A 23878-nucleotide genomic window follows, 5' to 3' on the forward strand; every position below is an offset into this window, starting at 1 on the left:
TGTATTCTGTTCAATTTATTGTATAGTAGCAAACATGTACCTTCACCATACAAAATAAAATATTTACAGTTCTACACAAATCAAGAAAAAGAAATGAAAACAGAAAAAGTTATAAAAATATGAATAAATATTTGAAAGCGGTCTTCTCCGAGATGCTGAGCTGGCTTTAATCAGGGTTATTGGGAATGTTTCACCTGCTCTGAAACCCCGTTTCACTTGTGTCCATGTCGTGTTCCTAAAACACAGAAGATTAAGCACTGAAAAACATTGGACATTATGCAAGACATGCAATAAAAAAAAAAACAGTTGATTGATGCAGAACATTAACAATTCTAGATCAAAATCACACACACACACACACACACACGATAGATAGATAGATAGATAGATAGATAGATAGATAGGACACACATATGTATATAGATATTAAAAATGACAATACAATACTTGAATACCTGATTAAGTTTCTTGAATTCAACAACCTGGAAGAAAATGTGTTCCAGAATATGTTTGGCATCCTGTTCCCCCTTTGGTAGGCTTCCGGTTACCCCCAAGATATCGCCGCACTTCCGTACATAGAACTCAAGGTCCTCTTCTGTGCCTGCATGAATGTTAAAAAAAAAAAAAAGAGCATATACTGTATGTGTAACAGAATGACCTGCATAATACAAACGGTGAGATTATCATTCGTGGACCTTTGCAATGTCTGCTTTAAAAACTTAGATCTAGCAACATATTTATGAGCGAATCAATGACCAAGCAAGGTGTGCACACAGGTGACTTCATCTATCTTCATTCCGTTCAGGTTTGACAAAAGTTTATAGGGTGAAAGCAAATCTAAGAACATCCATCTCAGGAAGAAATGCAGATACAGCACACAAGTGATTTGTCTGGGTGGAACACAGTGGAAAAGGGGGAGGTGTGCTTGCAGAAAAAGTCACCTCTTCTAAGCATGTTGGGATACACTGTCAGAAGTCTCTCGCAATATCTGTAGATTAAGGCCTTGTATAGTGCCACAACATTTCTTTACAGCATGTAAATACAATTAGGTAATGGAATAGTGTTCTTATTTTACACATTTGACTAGTATTGTTCCTGTATGATGACCAGGGACAAAACTTATTTAATGAGGAAAGAAGTCTACAGATGGTACAGAAATATGGACTGTGGCCTTTTTTATGAATAAGAGTAATCCTGGTTTCCAACAACCAGGATGGACCATTCATTACACACAAGGACTTCCTCAAACTGAGCTCACAGGAAGAAATGCAGATGTGAGTTTTTATGTAGGATCTCTAAGTTCTATAGTAGTCCAGTCCTGTAACCTATGAGCTTGTTCTCGCATGCATGTGTGGTCATTTTAACATTTCATAAGCTGCAAAGTTTATTATACACAGGCAGGAAACAACTACATGACCAGTGTCATATAGTAAGTGCTTGTTACTCACATCTATTCGTGATCTGTGCCAGGCGGGATTTTTCAGAAGAGAAATTCTCATCCAAGTCAAAGAGGTCGAGGGATGGTGGGGGAAGCTCCCGAAATGAAGGCGGAAACACCTGCCCAGGAATGCAGAACAGTTATACGCTATAATGTATGGTGTTTAAGCAGAAACAAATAAATGCCATGATGTACCATGTAACTTAATAGGTTTACTGTAGTGGCCATCAAGATCACCCCAGAAGATAAGGCAACAGCACCTAGTTTGGTAAGAGAAAGTCAGAGGGGTAGATGTATTATATGTTAGTATGGGGAAGAAGAGTTATCAGCACAAGTTATGTGCGCCATCATGTATGACTGTTGGGAAGTGTGCAGCATGACAGGGGACTCTGCAATGCTGATATGCAAGGCACTGTATTAATAGTCAGTGACACTGACTGTTCTGACAACTGCAGCTATCGATTGACAGCTGCAGATGTCGTGTTGCTCCATCAGCACAGCAGGCCCTGGCAGTTTCGAGGGTGCCGTGTGAGATCTTGCAATGATAGAGATCTTGTGCATGCGCTCTGGACCGGCTGGCCCGTGAGGCACAGCGCATCAGCAGTAAGCTGACGCGATTACTCTGTCAGTGAGTTCCACCAAAGCATGGTCTCCATAAGACCTGTGAAAGTACTGTATCCTGTGGGATCTTGTACCAAGAACTTAGCTGCAGATCCTGATGTCCTGTTAGTTGGAAGGTAGGCAGCCATGGCCCAGCACATTCCACCGGTGCTTGATCAAATTGAGATCTAAGGAATTTGGAGGCCAAGTCAACATCTTTTCTGAAACATCCCTGAACAATTCTTGCAGTGTGAAAGAACTCAGGGGCAGATTTATTAACCTCGGTGAAGTGATAAACTGTCTTGTTTTTATCACCGGCCAATCAGCTCCTACCTGTGAAGTTACAGGCTTGGTTTGAAAAAATGACAGGTAGGAACTGATCGGACGGTGATAAAATCCAGACACTTTATCACATTACCGAGCTTAATAAATCTACCCCTCAATATCTAGCTGAAAGCTGCCATTGCCATAAAGGAACAATTTTGCCATAAAGAGTTGAACTTTGTCTGATATAACGTTTATGCAGTTGGTTTCTTCAAAGCAAAATCCAAATAATTGCCCAAACCCAAGGTTTCCCAGTAGATTACACAGATGCCTGGCCATTCTCCCTTGTTTATTGATGCCATCACTTCCCCAGGTATAAAACGCAGAAGCACATGGCTATCTATACATATGTTAAAAAGGGTTCATCAGACCATGTGGGATTCATCAGTCCAGTCAACTTTCTTCCATTACGCTATAGCCCCGTTCTGATGCCCATGTATCCATTTGTACGGGCTTTTGGTAGTGTACGGGGATCAGCATGGGCAATCTGACAGACTGGTCTGCCACTACACATCAAGCTACCATGCTCTGTGTTCTGACACCATCTCACTCCGTCAGCATTAATATTTCCAGCAATTTGTGCTACAGTAGCTCTTCTGTGGGAGTTTGTTGAACAGACCACATGGTGTAGCGTTTGCTCCCCACAACAATGCAAACCGCTTGTGGCGCCTTGTAAATAAAGCTTAATAATGAGCCGTGGGTGCCCATAACACGGTTTCTGGTTCACCGACTGTCCTTACTTGGACACGTTTTCGTTAGGTTCTAGCCACTGTATTACAGAATTACCCTAGCTATTTTGGAGCAGCTCTGGCCCTTTGTCAAAGCCAATCAGGATTATTATTCTTCCAATTTTCCTGCTTCCGATTACATCAACTTCAAGAACTCAATGATCACTTGCTGCCTACTATATTCCCACCTCTAGGTAGGTGTTAGTGCAAAATAGAAAAGGTTATTCACGTTACCAGTCTGTGTGTTTAATGTTATGGCTGTGTAAATGCTTTGGTAAGTGCCTATATTATATATAGAAATCCAATCATCAATACATTGGTTTGACTGTTGGCAATGCATTTGCAACAAATTATTTCAACCCTGTATAATATATATTGTAGCTGTCTGCCATTAATAAAAATACAGATCTATCCTGAAAGGTGTCCACTAACTACTTACAGCAGGTTGCAGAGCAGGGAGGGGAGTCTCAAACTGGGGCTGGATAAGCTGTAGAGTCTCATGCTTCACATTGAGCTGCTCATAGGATCTAGAACATTAGATGAAACAATGTCAAAAAGGTAAGAACCCACTGATTTAGTAGCAGGAAGAGAAAAATATAAAGGGGGTTATTCTAGTCCATTCTTTCTGACAAAATCCTTCTTAGATGGACAAAACCATGTGCCCTGCGGGTGGGGCAGATGTAACTTGTGCAGAGAGAATTAGATTTGGGTGGGGTTTTTCTTCAAAGTGAGATCTATATTGAAGTGTAAAATCATGCAGTCAGTATTTTCCCTGCACAGAAACAAAATAACTCATCCAAATCGTATTCTCTCTGCACATGTTACATCTGCCCCCCTGCAGTGCACATGGTTTTGTCCATCTAAGAAGGATTTTGTCAGAAAGAATGAACTAGAATAAACCCCAAAGAGTGCAAATAATAGAGAAAACAAGGGACAGACAGGATCACAGATAAATACCAGTATATTCAATGGGAGTAGGGAAGATCACCCACTTTATGACTTTGGATAGAGAGGAAGTATCCAGCTGATAGATGCTCATGTCAAACAGTGTAGTGAAATCCCGTGGGTTTTCATCTCCTTCCTGCAGACAGACCCGCAGGTGCTGGGATAGTTTGTTGGTGTCAGGAAGCATGGTGTAATCTGAAATCTGGAAGTATGAAATGGCTCATCATAAGTACTGTAAGAAGTAAGCCCATGCCTCAATTACTGAACACCCTCAGTTAACATTAGGTAGGTTTTCAATACTCACCTCAGGGGCCTCTGCATCAATCTGGTTTAGCTTGATGTCATTAGTAGTGAGCCACTGCACAAGCACATCCTGTTACAGAATCAGACAAAGGGAAATCAGGTGGAGTTTCTCATGAATCACATGTGCTTCACACTTGGGGTCAGTCATCAAATCATGAACGTCACACTGAATGGGAACCAGTAATGTGTGCTCATCTATCTGTGTCCTCTGTTCTCCTCTTAAAAATCTAAGTGGGGATGGCTGCATACAGAATTATGCTGGATCATGTTTGGTGCTTATCTACAATATAATGTATATCACATACATTCTACAATACATAACAATGATGTATCATTCTTGTGCTGGTTACAATAAAACAGAAAACACAAAAACAACCTCACCAGGATCTTTGTGTTTTCTTCTTTGTCCAGATATTGATCATTAAACATGTGACAGGATCCCACCACAGCCAGTTTGCCTCCATGTGTCTGAAATAAATGAAGTGTTCATGAACTAGCATGTGACGTGAGCAGAGAACACACTACAGTGATAGAAGAAAGCAGCTACATATAGAACAGTTCCGTGGTAAAACCAAACCATTAGTAACAATGTGACATAGAAACTATCTTATTGTAGCTATAAACCAAAATGGACCTTTTTCAGCTTTTATTACTGCTGAAGCCAAGTATTAGATTTACATCTCTTCCAATGGCAGACAATACGGAGAACATTGACATAATGGGTGAAATGTAATAGGGTGAGAGATTCAGATTTGTAAGAAATCTACAGGTTTTTTTAAAGCGGCAATCATTTACACTGCAAAACCAGTTTGATTTTTGAAGTCTAAATGATTGCGGCTTTAAAAAACTGGAGCTTTCTTACCAAATCTCTCACTTTCTGATTCTCTCATCCATTTCACCCAATATATTTTTGCAAGGAGAAAAGACTCTTGTTGGGGCAGTCTTAGTTTGATTTTAGGGTTTGCAAAATATGTTATAGTAAACGTAACTTTTAATCATATTCATTTTAATAGTAAACACTTAATATAAACATATATACACAAAATACATGTTTATATTAAATGTTTACTATTAAAGTAAATCTGATTAAAAGTTACGTTTTATACTTTATCACAGGAGCGCGTTACTATAACATATTTGCGAACCCTAAAGTCAAACTAAGAGTGCCCCAACAAAAGAGTCTTTTTTTCTCTTTGAAAACAAAGTTTATATAATAAAGTGAATGTGTTTATCACAACTGGTTATAATAAAGTGATGTTGGTCATAACAAGAATTCTCACCCCAATACCTAGCTTAAAAAAAAACAACAACTGTACAGCGATGACCAATCCAGTGCAGTCCCAAAAAAAACCCTCAAGTGGACATAATGTAAGAACTGTGCAATAGCTCTACAATCAGTTATCAAATAATACATTGTTCTTGCTTTAACATAACTCCGTTATTATTACCTTGGAATGTCGAAAAGCCATGATTGGTCTATTCAGTGGGTAGCAAACTGATCCTGTGGACAAAATAGCCACTGCTGGCTTCATAACATTAAGAGTGGCACCAAATGGGTAAACAAATGTCAAGCCCCTATAATAATGGAGGAAGGGAAAGAGATTATATTGGATAATGTAGTGGACATAAGATGTAGCACAAACAAAAATGGTACTGCAGATATGGGAATCATGAAGCCAGGAGTTAAATTAATGTTAAAAAGAAAAAAAAAATTAAGGGGGAAAATGTACTAAGCCTTAGAGAGAGAGATACAGTACCGGCCAATCATTTCCTAGCTGCCATGTTACATGTTGTTTAAAAAAGGACAAATAGGAGCTGATTGGTTGCCAGTTTATATCTATCTACTTCATCATTCACCAATGCTTAGTACACCTGCTCCTATAAAGAAGATTGAGAGTATATGTGTGTTGCCAGGATAGGTGAAAACATGCACAAATCCGTATAGTATGCTTAACACTGTGTACTAAGCAGACACTTCCCTGCCCTTCTCTTAATGACGTTTAAGCTCTCTTTCCATAAGACTCACTGTGAATGGTTTCCTCCGCTCTCTTCATCCATTACTGCAGACATGTTCTTCCCAGCCGCTCTACTGACTTCTCTACGACACAAAACACAACATAAACTAATCAATTACTGATCCAATATGGATGCTTAATAAGTATCCCTGACACACAGATCTTACATCACAACAAGTATTTGTTTGTTTTGATTTGAAAAGAGGAACCAGGAATTTGTGGTGACATTTGAATTCTTCCTCCCAAAGCTATAGGTTTTTTTGGTTTGTTTATTAAAACAAGCTTGTATTGTAGAACTGCATATTGTACAAAAAATAATAATAATAATAATAAATACAATATATAAATAAATATACAGTGTAAATAACAATATAAAAGTAGGTACACACATCCCAATACATGTAAAAGTGCACATCTGTACATGAAAATTATTTGGTACTTGTGGAGTATCACGGCTCCCATCGCATGCCATATATAGTGGCATGCGATGGCATGTGATGCGATACGATTTTGGCCGTTTTTTGACAAAATCGTATGCAATCGCATGCGATCGCATACGATTTTGCACTGAAAAGCATCCAAATGCATTGGAATTAGTATTAAACATGTTCAATGGCCCCCAACTGGCATTTTTGAGGCTGTACCGCATTGGAATTAGTATTAAACATGTTCAATGGCCCCCAACTGGCATTTTTGATGCTGTACCGCCCCCACTATCAACGCAAACCCGAAGCGCGGCGAGCCCGCGAGGGGCGGCGGTACGCGTCCTACGACCTTTTCATACCACCACTATCCACGTCGGCGTGGAGTTGAGAATAGAAAGTGTGGCGAGCGTGGCGAGCCCCGCGAGGGGACGCGGACACCTGTAAAGTCCGTGAGGGGACACGTATACCCGTGAAGGTATCTGCGTGCGCTCGCCACACTTTCTATTCTCAACTCCACGCCGACGTGGATAGTGGGGGTATAAAAAGGTTGTAGGACGCGTACCGCCGCCCCTCGCGCTCGCCACGCTTCGGGTTCGCGTTGATAGTGGGGGTGGTACAGCCTCAAAAATGCCAGTTGGGGGCCATTGAACATGTTTAATACTAATTCCAATGCATTTTGATGCTTTTCAATGCAAAATCGTATGCGATCGCATGCGATGCGATTTTTTTGGCATACGATGCCCATCGTGGGAGCCGTGATACTCCACAAGTACCATTATTTTATGTCGGAATGAATGGGGAACTAAGGAAAGTATATATATATATGGTAACCAAACCTTCAAAATAAATTTAACCCGGGCTTTCCAGCCAGTCCATAGTGAATAAGTACGAGATTTGTGGCAGTAACAATGTTAAGGCCCATACACACTGGGCAACGGAGCTGAAAGCCACTCAAAACAGCAAGTTTGAGCGGCTTTCAGCTCAAAGCCGCCCAGTGCGTACGGCCTGGCGATGAGCGGTGATGCGCTCTCCCGCATCATCTGATGAGCGGCTTTGGGGACGGCTTTGCATAGTGCAGCGCTATGCTAACCCCCCCCCCCTCCCCCTCCCCCTGCTGACTGCGCCGGGCAGGGGGAAAAACAAACACTCAGTGTGTATGCACTGAGCAGCTTTCCCCCCAGCGATGACAGCGGTCATTGCTGTCCATACACGCTGGGCATAATCACAACTGTGGCAATTTTTTGCTAATAAATTATGATGTCCCAGTGGAGACTTATTTTGGAAGTTAAATAAATATTCCAAAGAGCCCTCACAGGAAAAAAAAGGGATAATGAGATACAGTACCTAGAGAGTTTTGAATAAAAGTGTGGACCTCGGGGCAACTCCACATACAATGATAAAACTCATAGATTTGAGGGGTATGGAAAGAAAGTCAGCTGTCCAATTCTAGACTGCATGATGTCTACATTAATATTTTATTTTTAAACTACTCACCTACACTTAGTAGTATAAAGTGATATGTTACACATTACATGTACAAACTTGCCTTTGATTAAGACCATTTGGCAAATGTCTAACATTTGTATTAGCTATTTACTATAGATTTCTCTATTTACGACTACTATACTCTGTGCAATGTGATATATGTAAAGGTTTTGAAAATTCCATGTTCTTATATTTTAAATCAAAGTTGATTTTTATTGACAATAATAATTGTGGTACAGCGTGATCTGTATATCGCATATGTTGACAATATATATGGTCAAATTTATAAATGTGAAAACAGAAAGATACGCACGTGCACTTATACATAACATTACAGTTTTCTCCCCCACTACACCCAAAAACAAACAAACAAAATAATGCTATAACTCAGAGGCGTAACTATAGCACCGCAGCTCCCGCGGCCGCGGGGGGGGGGGGGCACTGTGCATGTGTGGGCGCCGGGGGGCTGTGGTGCTATAGTTAGCCCCCTCCCGTCCGCCCATCTGCCACCCGCAGCCTTACCTGACTTCACTGGTCCCGTCCCGGCTCCCTTGCTGGCTTCATTCTTCTGCTAATGAGACGGACCACAATAAAATGTCCGCCCCATATAGCAGACAGTTCTCTGAAACTGTCTGCTGTATGGGGGCGGACATTTTGTGTTGGTCCGTCTCACTAGCAGAACAATGAAGCCAGCAAGGGAGCCGGGACGGTACCAGCAAGACAGGTAAGGCTGCGGGCGGGGGGTGCGGCGGGGGGCACCCCCCATTAACGGCGGGGGGCGCCCAATTCATAGTTACGCCACTGCTATAACTAATTGGACGTCTAGATATATTGACCTCAAATATGCCGCTGAACCATTTGTCATAACTCAGGTAACCTATTGCTGCCTACGTTCGTAAGCCTCTGGTTGCCGGTAACAGATGATCTGCACTCCTAATCAGCGCCCTCTTTTGAATAATAAGTAGCCATGTTCTTATATTTAATAATTAAAAATTCTTAAATAAAATTATATATATATATATATATATATATATATATATATATTCGCAAATTTCATATAGATTTATTAAATTTTGACATAATAAGAGCTAGGAGAGGTCTAGCCCACTGTTTACCAACTCCAGTACTCAGGGACATGTTTTACAGATCTCCAGTATCACACCTGTGCACCAACTGGGAAAGCTGTCGAACATGTACTGTTAGGAGTCTCCAATCACTGAAATTGGCTAAAAGTGGTCAAGTCAACTGAGAATAAAGCCGTTGCAGTACCAAGTCAGGTCAGCAGATGGCACTGTTACCACAGCAAACACACTACTCTTATCTTTGATAGATCATTTCAGGACAGGTGAAAGTGCACAGCGTTGACATGTACAACAAGTGTAGAAGCAGTCACAAAATACAAGTGTTAATACAAACATTGGCTAATACTGTATATTCTTTATAAATGCATGTGCGTATACAGTTAGTTAGGTAAATATTTTATTCTGTTAAGTATGCTCAAAGCAAATGCTTCGAAAGCTAGTCTGCTACCATGTGTTTGCCTCTGTGTTTGTGCATGTGTGAGAGAGAAAGAGATATAGTTTCACTTGCTGCCAACAGATGGCAGTGTTTCGGAGACACACAATCAAACACTAGACATATATAAAGATTAATCAGTTTTTAAGTCAGGAAAGAACATTTAATGGGAGTCAAATCAAATGTCAGCACACCAGCAAACAGTAGATGGCAACCAAAGGAGCTATTCAATTGTTGCTAAACCTGACCATAATTAGCGCGATCAGCACAATAAAACACTAAAAATTAAACAAAAAAAATAAAAACATTGAATATTGCACCACGATCTCCAGTCACTTTGACGGCAAATCGGGGAGAATAAACAATGCAATTCCCCCCAGAGCCTCTATTATTGGGTTCCCTATGTAGACATATACATCCTGCAGCAATCTACATATGCAAAACGAATATGTGCCATCCCAAAAGGTCTGCTGGCTAATATTTCATTTACAAAAATGATAATGCTTCAGTAAAAACTGTGCCATTATCAATAAAATATTAAAAGGCTTTTTTTTTTTTTAATCGTATGCAAGTGTTTATCCATTTACATTATGATCATGTTATTCGTCTATTACCATAAGCGGATGGACTGTGGAAGATCTCGTCTAACTCAAGAAAAAAGGAAATCGGACCGTGTGTACACAGCAATAGTCTGCAATTATTTATATAGTGTAAATACAAACATAAATACACACAAAGTTTTAGGGTGTGTACACACAGTGAGATTCCCTTGCTATTCGACTTAAGATTCAAGTGCTATACAATCTTTGCTATCTCTGTACTTTTTACATACAATTTGCACTATATAGTCATTGCTGTCCTGTCTATCTGGGTTTCAATTTGTGCTGTCACGGGAGTGCGCATCGGGCTCGCAAGGTAAAAAACCTGTGCGATCTGCATACGATTTTTACTATATAGTCAAAATCTCATGCTGGATTGTACCGTGTGTACACAGCATTACTGTGCAGGGCTTTCATGTATCACATTACACTGTCTCAGGGAGACAGAATTGCTGCATTTGAATGAGGGTTTGCTGATCCATCACAATTCCATGCAGGATGACAACAACTAGCGAAGTACAATGTCCCTCGACTCACCAATCAGTCCTTAATGGATATTACTATGTAGATATACTTAACTTGCTTTCTATGTATTTATTACAACTATAAAGTTTCTTTAATAAATGAAACCCCAGCCCCATATGAGAGTACATTATAGAAACATAGAAGGAAAATCTTCCAAGTAGAAAATTAAGTTTTGTTTTTATCAGTATGTATTTTGGTCATGAGGCAGCAACATCTTAGGTAAACATGGGTGTGAGACTTAAAGCTGCAATACCACATTTAACAGTTTCCTCCGTAATACAGAACTAGCAATTCAATTATTATTATTGTAATCTTTAGTTATTTATATAGTGAACACATTGGGTGCCGGCCGACTCACCGACAGTCGGGATTCCGACAGTCATTACCTCGACGTCGGAATCCCAATTGCTCCCTCGGGGGGTTCCACGACCCCCCATAGAGGGAGAAGAAAATAGTGGCAGCGTTGCGAGCTCAGAGATCCCGCAAGGGGCTTTGTTGTGCTCCCCCCGCTGTGCAGTCGGAATCCGACGTCGGACTAATGACTGTCGGTGTGTTATACCACACCCAACACATTACAGTGGTTAACAGAGAATTTTCAGTCATTCACGTGAGTCACTGCCCAAGCGGAACATTTTATGTGGCATATGTATCAAAGCTTTGCGAGAGATAAAAAGGAGACAGCTAAAGAACCAAACCAATCAGCACCTGCCATTTTTGAGAATACAGAAAGGATTGTCTCTTTTTTATGGCGCACAGAAAGAAATAGAATATATCTTAAAATTGGCGCACAGAAAAAATAAAATATATTTTCAAACTATAATAATTATTTAAAAAAATGTAGAATGTAAAATATTGGTACTATCAAATTGTACCCCAATAAAAAAAAGTTATAAAAAAAAAAAAAATACTGTGTCAATGTGTCTCACTGCTCGTAATAAAGATAATTGTCTGTTGTATTTATTATTTATTGGAGATATAGTATAGATACAATTGTAGATTATTACTCAGATTATGAGAGGTAAGGGTCATATAAAAAGGTATCTATAAGTAACCATGGGATACATAAATTAAAGTCCCGATATATACGTGGTCCTATTGACAGGGCATGCATATTTTTTTTTTAACTTTTTCATACAGTGGGGATGGTTTAGAAACACATTTTGCTGTATAAATTACTTGTATGGATGGTATGATCCTTGCTCTTATGCAGTGATTAGCTGCTCAAAGCAAAATATATAAAAGGCCAGCATCTCTAAAAGTAAATGCTGTGTACCATGGAATTCAAATTGTGTCAATGATATGTAATAACCAATTTGAGTATCAGTGGGTTTCTTAACATAGGAATATTGTATACTGTAGCTAAATCATGTACAAAGATTCCAGTATGGTTCTTGGGTGAGACATCGGTAAGACTCGGCTAGCAGGAACATATGCAACTGTGACAGGGTGGTGGTACTATACTGTACCAGTATGTTTTTTGTATCGTGAGAGGAAACCAGAGCAGCTGGAGGAAAGCAACATAAATGAGAACATGCACTCCACACAGATTATTTAAATCTAATGGACTTACCGGTTTAACACTCCATTGGAGATAAGAGCCTCCTTGGGGTGGAAATACTTGTAGTAAACATTTCTTACAACGGAATCTTCAATTTAAAATAAGAAAAAAATAAAATTGGAGAACATAAAGTTTATTTATACTTTCTTACAGATTTATCTATCCTCATTCCACAAAACTGTAAAATAACCAATAATGATTCCTTTCCTTATGGGATGTCAATCAATTTTGCAGGCCAAGGGGGAGAGTTGCTGTTGCAACAGCAGATCAATGCTGACAATGGAACATATCTCAACCTAAATTTGCACTATTTTGTGCGCAGCCCAGTGCAGCTGCTAACACAATTGAGCAAATCGGAGATGCTGTAAATTGTGTCTGTTGTCACTGCCCTTGGTCTCCTCTTTTCAAACTCCCCCCCCCTTTTCCATTCACGGTTAGTGTCTCCCAACCAAGGTTCTGTTCCTCTGTGTATACATCCCTTTTAGGTAAGCTCATTAGTACTTTTGGCCAACAATATAATCTCTATGCTGATGACACTCAAATCTACCTTTCATCTCCTGAACTTTTCATTACTCTTTCCTCACTAGTATTTCCAACTGTCTCTCTACTGTCCATTTTTGGATGTCCCGGTGCTTTTGGAAACGTAAAATGTCTAAGACTGAGCTGATCATCTTTTCACTCTCCGGCATAATCTCACCTCCCACATTTTCATTATCTGTTGATGACACAACTATCTCCTCTATCCCCAAGCACGCCGTCTTGGAGCAATCCTTCTTCCTCCCTCACCTTCAAACCACACATTTAGCACCTCCTACAAACCTGCAGTTTTCATCTCAAAAAGATTTCCGGACCCTTTATCACCCAGGATGCATAAAGATGCATACATACTGTACTACAAAAGATTTGGTTATGGTATGCTAAGTCGACTATTTCTCGGTCAATATTCATTAGGTTGGCACATGCAATAATGACACCACCACTGAAGAGACTGTAGGAAAAATCAAAATTAAATTCTCATAATAGGAGTTTTTAAATCAGAAAGTGTAGAATAAATAACATACTGTCGTACTGCGTTCACATCATTTTTGTATTACGATAAGATTGTACAAATGATTAGAAACCGAGAAGTGGTGGCCTCTTACCTGTGTTTACCATAATGCCATACTCCTCAAGAAAAAAGTTGATATTGGTATCATATTTGGCCTCTCCTCCCTCCCCTAGCATCACCAGAATGTCACCACCTTTCTCCAGGAACTGCTTCAGTACTTCCAACTACAGAAAAATACAGCATGTAGAATAGCTATTTCTGTGGATTCATAAGACTAAGGACTTTTTGTCACAACGGAGATATTCAATTAATGGGGAATATCCTGCACACGAGCCCCTGCATTCAGACTAAACTAAAATATTTATCTGTCTGGTTTGATCAAAAGTCTGAGCATGTACGGAAGTAAATGACAATGAACCATTTGCTCCCAAACACAGAATGTCAGAAAAACAGACAATGGTCATTCAAACAAATTGGTTAAATACATTTGATTGAACACTTATCAAAACAACCATTTTTGACAATTTTCCAGCATTTGAGAGCAATTGGTCATATGTTCCCATACGTTACCACGGGAAAGATCTTCCTCTTCACCCCTAATGTATAACTATCTGCACTATAAGACATAACAGAAACTTGTAATAATCACACACCTAGGAGAATCATGCAGATATTTGCCCAAAACAGACTGAATATATAAAGTCTTGGAATAAAAAGTACTTATGCCAGACTAAATGCAAGTTATATATCAAGAGATACTTACTGCAACTGCTGCACAGGGGTAATATAAATGTGATGAATCCGTTGGTTGATACAAAATAAAACAATGGGGTACATTTATGAACCGTCGATTAGGGGAATATGCACTATCCCAGTGCGATGCGGGTGTTTAACGGGCGGTGCTATGTGGGAGGAGGATTATATTTTAAAGAGAGTGTATGGGTCTTACTGGATGCATCCTCCAGTGATGTGGGGCTTCATTCCTTACGGAGCACCGTCGTGGATCGCCAGATTTTTCTCGTGCTGTGGGTCTCCATCCTTCAAATGCTCCACCTGCTTAAACAGCGGTTTTCATTTGAAAAGCCAGAGACCAGTAAGCAGCACTGAACATTGAATGCAACTGCGCATGCACCAAGCATGCGCAGTACTACAACACAGGGAGAAGCGCACAGCCGTTATGGTAGCAATCGTATCCCCGTCGGGTGGGGATAACACACTCCCATAACGAATACTGCAAAGTTAAGACATGCAGGCGAAGTGCGGGGCCACATAACCACAATAAAGTGGAGAAGCGAACGGGGCTCATAAGGAACGATAAAGGAGGAATGATAAATCTACCCCAATGTTTGCTATCATTTACTAAAACAGTCCAATCACTTAAACATACTTTGTATGTGTATTACAGGGAAGTGGACCCTAAATGTATATGGTTTATTTCCATTTTGGTTTGAGACATTTAGAGGGTGCAGAACCGTGCACAGAAAAACAATGCCTCTATAATAGGAACACATTAATAATTGAACACGAATGATTTTCAATTACAGCAGTTTTCAAAACGGTGCCATATATTATCCCACTCATTCCACATTTGGCACTGAATATTATAGTTATCTACAGCAGAACTGGCCTTACATGCTCAGGGTAGAAATTCACTATTCCTCCCGTAACCATACCACAGACCACAACAAATCCTAGTCCCAGTTCTGTCAAAAGGTGCTCAATACCACTTTGTCTCATGATTATTGGCTGCAAATCTGTCTGCATTTTAAGCATGAAAAACATGGCTCACCTCAGCAGCTGTAAACTTATCCCTGGGCCCAGCAGTGATCCAGAGCTTTACCCCCATCAGTTTTTCTGCTGTGATATCTTCTTTCAAACTGTGGGCATTAGCGTTGAGCTGGTTAGAACAGATTATTAAGCTTGAACAATAAAGAGTATATTATCTACACAGCCTAAGATAGACGAAAAAGAGAAGTATCAGTCTGTTAAATAAATAACAGGTGTTTAAGGTAAAATGGGTAAAATGTACATATTGGCTGAATAAGATACCTGTGGGGCCTGGAGGAACTTTGCAAAAACTATACTGCTCCACAAAGATATACTTACCTAAAATCAAAATGCACCACAGCAAATTGTGCTACAGTCAATGAAGAGAATTTCAAACCACATGTCACCTGACCTCCTCTAAAGCTTGGTACACATTGGCAGATATATTGGCCAATCAATGGATCCGCCCATATATCTTTAATGATCGGCCAGTGTGTACCAGGGATATGTCTCTGAAAAGCGTTGTTCACAGGCATATCGCATTGGCAGTGCAAAACAGCTGATGCCCGATATATTTTAACATATATCGGCACACTGTGCTGTATGTATGGGTGGTCCACCAACCAGTCGTACACCCGTTCCAGAGCTGGCGGTGAGCTGCAGCTCAACTGGGTGGGCACATGTAAATCTCTGCCTGAACCGTCCAGAGATGGACCTGTAGATATATCTGCTAGTGTACACCCAGCCTTAAGCCCATACACACTTGCCAATGCCTGCCAATAGTGATATTGGCAGTAACAACGTCTGATTAATATGTTTTACTATATATCGCCTAGTGTGTATGGGACTTTAATCTTAAAACGGTATAGTGAGGTTAAGTTAGCCATGATATAATGATGTTATATGCACTGCAGAAAAATGTAAGGGATATGTAAAAATAGTGTTCATTCTAGCACCCGCCAGTTTGAAAACCCATGCAGTTCCTGTTCCCTGCCTGGAGTGTCGCTGTCTACCGTGGTGTTTCTAGCACGTCTTGTTTTCATTTCAGTGCTGATATAAAGACCACACTGTGCTTGAAGCACTACAGCAGACAGCAACACCCCAGGCAGGGAAGAGGCACTGCACAGGTTTTTAAAGATGGCGGGTGCTAGAATGAACACTATGAAAAAAAGTGACAATTCTAAAACTAAATACACACTGGAAATGATCCCTGGTCACCTTTGTATTTTCCAGCTATTCCGCAGTCTTTTCTGTAGAGACTTGTAACCTCCACTTTCATTTTTCGACACATTAAACAAGATCGTATTTCGTACTTCTTGATCAGATGCAACCTGAAAGCAAAATAAACGTATAAAAGGGTAAACCTTATTTACCTATTTAAAGGATCGGCCCTGATCAATAATGGTGTCCCTCCCTACAAAGGTCAACATGGGGTTAGGTATACAGGGTTATTAGGTCAACAGTTAAAAGGTGGACATGAGGTTCTTTAACTTTGGCTTGCCATGCTTCAGGCACTATTCTATTCTCCCACCGAGCTCTAGTGGGTAGTAGGCAGGAAATACCGCCTGTTGTCACATGCAGGCTCAGAAAACTGTGAAAAAAAAAACATGTCGACCTTTTGACTGTCAACCTAGCCCATGTCAACCTAGCCCATGTCGACCTAATACATGTGTCAACCTAATAACCCTGTCGATCTAACCCCATGGTGTGTCGACCTTGATGCATGTTGACCTTCCCCTTGTTGACCTAGTGACCATATCCGGGTCTGTTCCTGGACAGTGTGGCCAGCTGCTGTTTTTCATGCTTTTTAAAGGTGCCCACACACGGTGCGATTATCGCACCCATTATGGGCTGGATCACATTGCATGCATTTTGCATGTGATTTGTGTGCGGCGCGATGCAATGCGATCAGAAGACAGTACAAAAAGTATGTGCAGTACATACTTTTTGTACTGTGCGATGTGATGCCTGCGGAATCGCACCGTGTATAGGCACCTTTATGCAATTGGGAATATATAAATGCACATGAGCAACCCTATAGCCAGATACAAGGGCTTGTGCCCGCTATGCCTCTGGACTGCACAGAAAGACACTTTAGGAGGTGAAAAACGGTTTGAAAGACTGCTGAGCAAGATCTCACTAGTGGATGGGGGCCTTCCACTAGTGAGATCTCGCTCAGCAATTGGTTGCATGCAATTTGACTACAATCTGGCCAGGAGCTTCCCGAGATGCTTTTTGATTGCAATTTTGTACTGGAGTGCTTTTTTTACGTGATATTTATCATCCAAATGCACTGCGATGTGCACCTATTCAGGTGCGATTGCGATAGATATTGATGGCAACCAGCGTGATCTGCAATTGAGATGCGAGGCACATGGGAGCGCACCTGGCATCACATTCACATGAAAAGCACCTGCGGTGTGCTAGTTTTCATGCAATCGGTTGCAGCAAAGCATCTCACGAAAACAGGCCATATCACACTACTGTATGGGGGCCTTAACAGGTTCTGAAATATGGGGAGCTGTGGGAATAAGAGCAGAGCCAGGTGCTGTTGTAGGGGTTCATGTGGCAATTTCACCCCACAGAGCTGGAAAAAGGTAAGGGAAGCTCTGCAGATGTATCCATGTGTAAGCTGAAAGTAGCATTGGCATATGTCTCTCAGGCCTGTTACATAGGCATAGAGCCCCAAGCCTGCCCAGGATCAGACTTTAGCTTTCGGGCTGGTGTTCTTCCTTTGACGGAAGGATTTTAACAGGGTCCAGGCTGAAACCAAGTCAAGCTACATCTGTACATGATCTTCATGGATGTGCTGAAGCGGATGGCTGGGGGTTCGCTATGACCATGGTGATCATGCGGCCAGATAATGCTGCTTCTGCAGTGGAGCAGCCTATGTCCAGCACACACCTGGTCAGACTCCCCACCAATGGAGCTAGAACACCCTAGACAAGCCATTTTACTGAAATCTCAAACACTTCCAAAAGATATGAGAGAATGGGTTTGGTATTGTATGTCCATTTCAACGTTCATCATATCAACACTGATGAAATGTCAAAGTACCGACAGTACAGTTATCAGACTGTCTGAAAAATGGGAGCTGGGACTATTACTACGTTTTTTTACGCAGCAAAATATATATTTTTTAAATAAACATAAATACAGGCAGGCAGCGCTTGTCATTTTCTTCCTACTCATCTAATAGCAAAACCACACAAACTACACCAACTTCTCCGAGTTACACACATAACTCGGAGACTTCAGTATTCAACCGATTCTGCATAAAGGCAAGAATAGTCCGTATAAGCGGCCGCCCTTTCTCAGCGGAAAGCTCTGGTGCGCCGTTACCTGTTTGGTGACCCCCATCTTTCTCCCGGTGATGTCGCCGCCCCGCTGCATTATGGGCGCAGGTAACCAGGAGCCGCTCCTGCCTAGCAACCAACTGCCGTCACGTGATACTGCTGGCCTTCAGTCACCGGACGGGGCGCACCGCAAATCCCAGCATTGTTCCTAGCTGTGTGTTCGGTTGAATTGATGGCACAAGCAGAGTGAGGCTGGCCTGTTCGGTGGGCTTTGTAAATTAAAAACCCACCCTCGTAGTCCACAGTATCAAGTCCCGGCGGCCATATTGGTTGAGGCAACATTCTTTGAGAGTGGAATGATTGCTTTGCTCGGTTTCCTGGGAGCAGCGGTAACATTCCTTGGGGTGTGGATTATTTGGTCTACACAGCAAGATGGTCGACAGTCATTAGGTTGATACCATTCGGTCGACATGCTGAAAGGTCGACGTGGGTCTAGGTCAGTGGTTCCCAACCCTGGTCCTCAAGTACCCCCAACAGTGCACATTTTGCAGGTCTCCACACAGAATTACAAGTGATATAATTAGCTCCACCTGTGGATCTTTTATAATGTGTCTGAATAATGAGTGTACCTGCTGGTGACCTGGAAAACATGCACTGTTGGGGCACTTGAGGACCAGGGATGGGAACCACTGGTCTAGGTGGACATAGGTTTAGGTCAACACAAGCATTAGGTCGATATGGGCAAGGTCGACAGTGAAAATGTTGTCATGGTGTTTTTCACTGGGTTTTTATAGCCGACATGTCGACACAGTCGACATGGACACTGAAACGTAGCACCGCGTCCCCTCATATGGCTCGCTGCACTCGCCATGCTTCGGGCACACTATTTAATTCTCCCTCCATGCCCTAGTGGAAAGTAGGGCATGAAATACTGCCTGTCAAAAAACAGTGAAAAAACCCATGTCGACCTTTTGCCTGTTGACCTTACCCATGTCGACCTAATGACGTGTCGACCTAAACCCATGTCGACCTAGAATTACGTTGACTTGATTGTGATCCTGGGGATCGTGATAGCTGGCAGAGATGAGCTACGGGCAGCGGGTGATAGCTGGTGGAGGGGAGCGCCTCTCTGGCTTGCCACCACCCGTTGTGCTTACACCGCTTACCAGGTTCCACTCACTCTGTGGCCGACGTTAGACTCAGACTCAATCCCAATGTGTTCTCCGTCTCAGTCAGTATCCAGTGCATATGTAGTTATCTGTTATTACTAATTACTCTTAAAAATCTATGAAGTAATTTTATTCTCATTACTTTCCAACCTATACAGAGGCGTACCTAGATGTTCGTGGGCCCCATAGCAAAAGTTTGTAAGGGCCCCCTATTTAGCAACTGATGGTGATAAATGTATGTAAACCATATTACTTAGACAGCAAAGATGGGCCCCCTTCAGCTCTGGGCCCCAGAGCAGCTGCACCCCTTGCACCTATGGTAGTTACGCCCTTGAACCTATACATGCTCAGGGAAAGAAGGGGCTGGACAACATTCCCTCATTATAAAAATGATGGGCAAGATGTACAAAGCCTTGAAAGTGATATAATGGAGAGTTTTAAACCCCCAAACAATCAGCTCCTGATTTTTTCAAACCCAGCCTGTAACATAGAAGCTAGGATCTGATTGGCTAGTACTTTATCTCCCTTAAAAAAATTTCTATGTTAGTGTCTATGGTTTATCAGAATTCATGGTGTTATGGCTGGAAGATATGTGGAGAAAACTGATGGGTCTGAGCAGGTTTACATCATCATATAAGAAATGTATTTTATTGGTCACAGAAACCTATATAATAAAAGTCTAATGTTGCCCCTCACCACTATAGTGCACCGGCAGGGTGCGATCATTGAACCGTGTATGGGCACCTTTAGAAAATGACCCTACATCACTCCGTGTGTAGGGGCCATAGCAATATGCAGCCACATGCATCGCTATCAATGGGTGATGCAGATCATGCATGCATGATAAATGTAGTCGCATCGCCAGTGTTCTCTGTGCAGCGCTGTGTACGGAGCGATCTAGCATCTGTCTGTAACATTGCTACATGTGTAGGCCCCTTTAGGATAGGAGTGTGACAATCTAGATCCACCTCTGTAGTCAGATCCAAGCTACAGCAGTGCAAGACAGTACCTCAGATGTACTGTATCTAAATTGGTACAGATGAGAGATATGTAACCGCCTGTATACATATTTGATAAATCTATATTATAATTATTATTACCAGTTAGTTATATAGCGCACACATACTCCGCAGAACTTTACAGAGAACATTTGAACATTCACATCAGTCCCTGCCCCAGTGGAGCTTACAATCTATTTTACACAACCACACATATATGGGTCATTGGGTTGACCAAATTAAGGCTGACATACATTGGGTCAACCACTGAAGTTCGACAGGCCTAAGGTAGACGGGGTCAAAGGCCAACACAAGCATTAGGTCAACATTGGGAAGGTCGACATGGGTTTTTCATGTTTTTTGTCCCGAATGTCGACAGACGACATTCGGGGTGCACCGCATCCCCTCACATGGCCCAATGCGCTCACCATGCATCCGGCCATAACTCCACTTTAATTTTTGATACATTAAACAAGATCGTATTTCGTACCTCTTGATCAGATGCAACCTGAAAGCAAAATAAACTTAAAAAAGGGTAAACCTTATTTACTATTTAAAGGACCGGCCCTGATCAATATGGTGTCCTTCCCTTCGAAGGTCAATATGGGGTTAAGTATACAGGATTATTAGGTCGACATGGGCTAGGTCGACAGTGAAAAGGTCGGCATGGGGTTCTTTCACTTTTTTTATACAGGTTATCGATAGGGACACTAAAAAGTTCACCACGTCACCTCACATGGCTCCCGTTCAGGCACTACTCTATTCTCCCTCCACACCCTAGTGGATGGTAGAGCATCAAATATCACCTGTCGGCATATGTCGTCTCAAAAAAACCCATAAAAAACTCATGTTGATCTCCCCAACGTCGACCTAATGCTTGTGTCAACCTTTTGCCCCAAGGCCTGTCAACCTGCAGTGGTTGACCAAATGTATGTTGACCTTAATGGTGTAGACCTAGTGACTGTATCCCACATACTGTATTATATTATGAGGGATACAGTATGTAAGCGCACACACATACATTCATTCATTGAAGGGTTCATTTTGTGGGGGAGCCAATTAGCATACCAGTATATTTTTGGATTGTGTGAGGAAACCGGAGTACCCAGAGAAAACCCACGAAATTACGGGGAGAATATACAACTTGGCACAGTTAGGACCATTTATGCTTTAAATTTGCGCTGTCATAGCAGTTAACAGTTTTATTGGTAACTTTAACACCTTTGCTGCGGATGACGTGTCCCGTTTATTATCGTAAATAAAAATTTCCCTATCCACTCATGGGGGTAGTCCCTGGAGACCTCCCTTGCTAGTGCCCACTACAGTGATCCCTTCGCTTTAAATATCTGGATGTATGGGTTACTCCAGATGTGGGCGAATATGTGAAACATAATATAGACCCAGTTACAGCAGATCTCCAGAAGAAAGTGCGGGTATGGAATAAGCTGCCCCTAACGATGACTGGACGCATTAACCTCTTAAAGATGGTTGTGCAACCTAAATATCTGTACCTTCTACAGCATTCCCCTATATATTTTCCAAAGCGGGTGTTTGCTAAAATTAATAGTATTCTCTCCTTGTTTTGTCTGGGGAGGCAGATCCCCTAGGGTGGCCCTTCAGACCTTGATGAGAGATAAATGTGATGGGGCCTTGGCCTACCAAATTTACGTCTATATTATTTTGCAACCCAACTAATGCATATTTCTAATTGGCTCACGGACCAGGATAGCCCCTCATTTTCTGCCTTTTTTATTCTCCACATGAGTCCATCGGTATCCCCACTATATTTTCTGCTATCCAACTCGACCCCCTAGGGCTCTCTCTCCCTCCCCTAAGCAGGCTTTGATCATCTGGATACAGTCACATACTATATATAATTGGGGGGGGGGGGGGGGGGGTTTGATGGGGAGTCCCCGATATGGTACAACACAGCATTCAAAGACCTCCTACCATTGTCAGAGGATAATATCTGGTTACAAGTGGGGCTTACCTCAATTGCACAGTTATATGTAGATGGCATTTTGAAATCCTTCCAACAATTTTGTGAGGAAATTGGGATCTCCAATAAACTATTTTTTAGATACTTTCAACTCCGCCACGTGACGCAGTCGCAGCTTGGCATATCTGTCCCAACCATAACATCATCTCATATTAAGGAATTAATCCTCAATCTGCCCCAGACTAAACAAGTCTCTAATATATATATGCTAATCTTTATCTACACACCTCCCCCCACCATTTACACAGCCTCAAGACCAAGTGGGAGGTCGACCTGGGACCCATAGACAAAACACAGTGGATACAAATTCTGGGCTCAATTAAATACACCACTCCCTGCATTAGATACCAACAGATATTCTTTTATCTTTTGCATCGCTCATACCGCACACCCGTGGTGCTACATAGGGCGGGCCTTAGACTTATTGCAGATTGTTCCAGATGCGCCTTGCCGGATGCAGACTTCTGGCACCTACTGTGGCAATGTCCTGGGGTATTTGCCTTCTTGGAGGAAGTCTGGTCAGATATTGTAAAAAAAGGAGTCTACTCTCCCCCCTATGTTGCCAGACAATTGTATATTTGCCCTTGACATTGAAGAGAGTCACTCTTCTCTGCTTTACAAATATGTCATCACCAGGGCCATCACCATGGCCAAGGTTGTTATTGTGCGCCATTGGTTTGCCGGGGTCTCTCCTTCCATACACCAGTGGCATGCTCAGGCCATGAGAGATACACACATTGCTCTTGAGATACGATTCAGCAATATCATGTTAAATGGGACCGCTGAAATAACTCATTGATGGCGTTGGTGCTCTAGTCATAGAGGGAGAAACACTTCCCTTTAACAGTAGCTGTGCATTATCTTTAATGTGTATTACTTATGTCTGCCCTATCTATAATAATCAAGCAGAAACTGTACTTTGATGTATGTTATTACTTTTATTGTGTATTTACACTTTGTTTGAAGCCAAGAATCATTTGCTAGAATCACTTTCAATAACATTGTCACATTACATTGCATGTTAGGATGTATTTGTTTATTTCTGTTTCTTGTATGTCACAAAATCTTCAATACATTTTTTTTACGTAATTTTAAAAAAAAAATTCCAAATGATCTGCATTACCGTTAACATTAACACAGT

At 41.6% G+C, this 23878-nt stretch overlaps 1 protein-coding gene and 1 long non-coding RNA gene across 2 annotated transcripts in view; one reads left to right on the top strand and one right to left on the bottom strand.

The window, feature by feature from the left end:
- IFT52 (intraflagellar transport 52) lies at nt 1-18871 on the bottom strand. Its single transcript, XM_083147746.1, has 14 exons — nt 18618-18871; nt 16494-16606; nt 15298-15385; nt 13603-13732; nt 12473-12548; nt 6365-6436; nt 5787-5913; nt 4720-4806; nt 4340-4408; nt 4083-4237; nt 3530-3617; nt 1449-1557; nt 456-601; nt 1-235 (listed from the first exon to the last, which is right to left on the bottom strand). The coding sequence occupies exons 1-14, from the start codon at nt 18666-18668 to the stop codon at nt 191-193; spliced, it is 1356 nt and encodes a 451-aa protein (XP_083003872.1). The 5' UTR covers nt 18669-18871; the 3' UTR covers nt 1-190.
- Nucleotides 18643-23878, top strand: part of LOC146008455 (uncharacterized) — a 14956-nt gene continuing 9720 nt past the window's right edge. Inside the window, exon 1 of the long non-coding RNA XR_014444512.1 lies at nt 18643-18835. This is a non-coding gene — a long non-coding RNA (uncharacterized LOC146008455). The remainder of the gene's footprint in view (nt 18836-23878) is intronic.

This window comes from Crinia signifera, chromosome 6 (assembly GCF_055691185.1).
Source record: "Crinia signifera chromosome 6, ASM5569118v1, whole genome shotgun sequence".
Classification (NCBI taxonomy): Eukaryota; Metazoa; Chordata; class Amphibia; order Anura; family Myobatrachidae; genus Crinia; species Crinia signifera.

Bases quoted from the DNA above. Each gene is read 5' to 3' on its own strand.
- IFT52 (XM_083147746.1), bottom strand. From the start codon at position 18,668: ATGCAGCGGGGCGGCGACATCACCGGGAGAAAGATGGGGGTCACCAAA. The intron at 4,409-4,719 runs GTGAGGTTGTTT...ATTCTGTAACAG, and splicing joins AAGAAAACACAAAGATCCTG to GATGTGCTTGTGCAGTGGCT. The intron at 602-1,448 runs GTGAGTAACAAG...ACATTCATGCAG, and splicing joins GGCACAGATCACGAATAGAT to GCACAGAAGAGGACCTTGAG.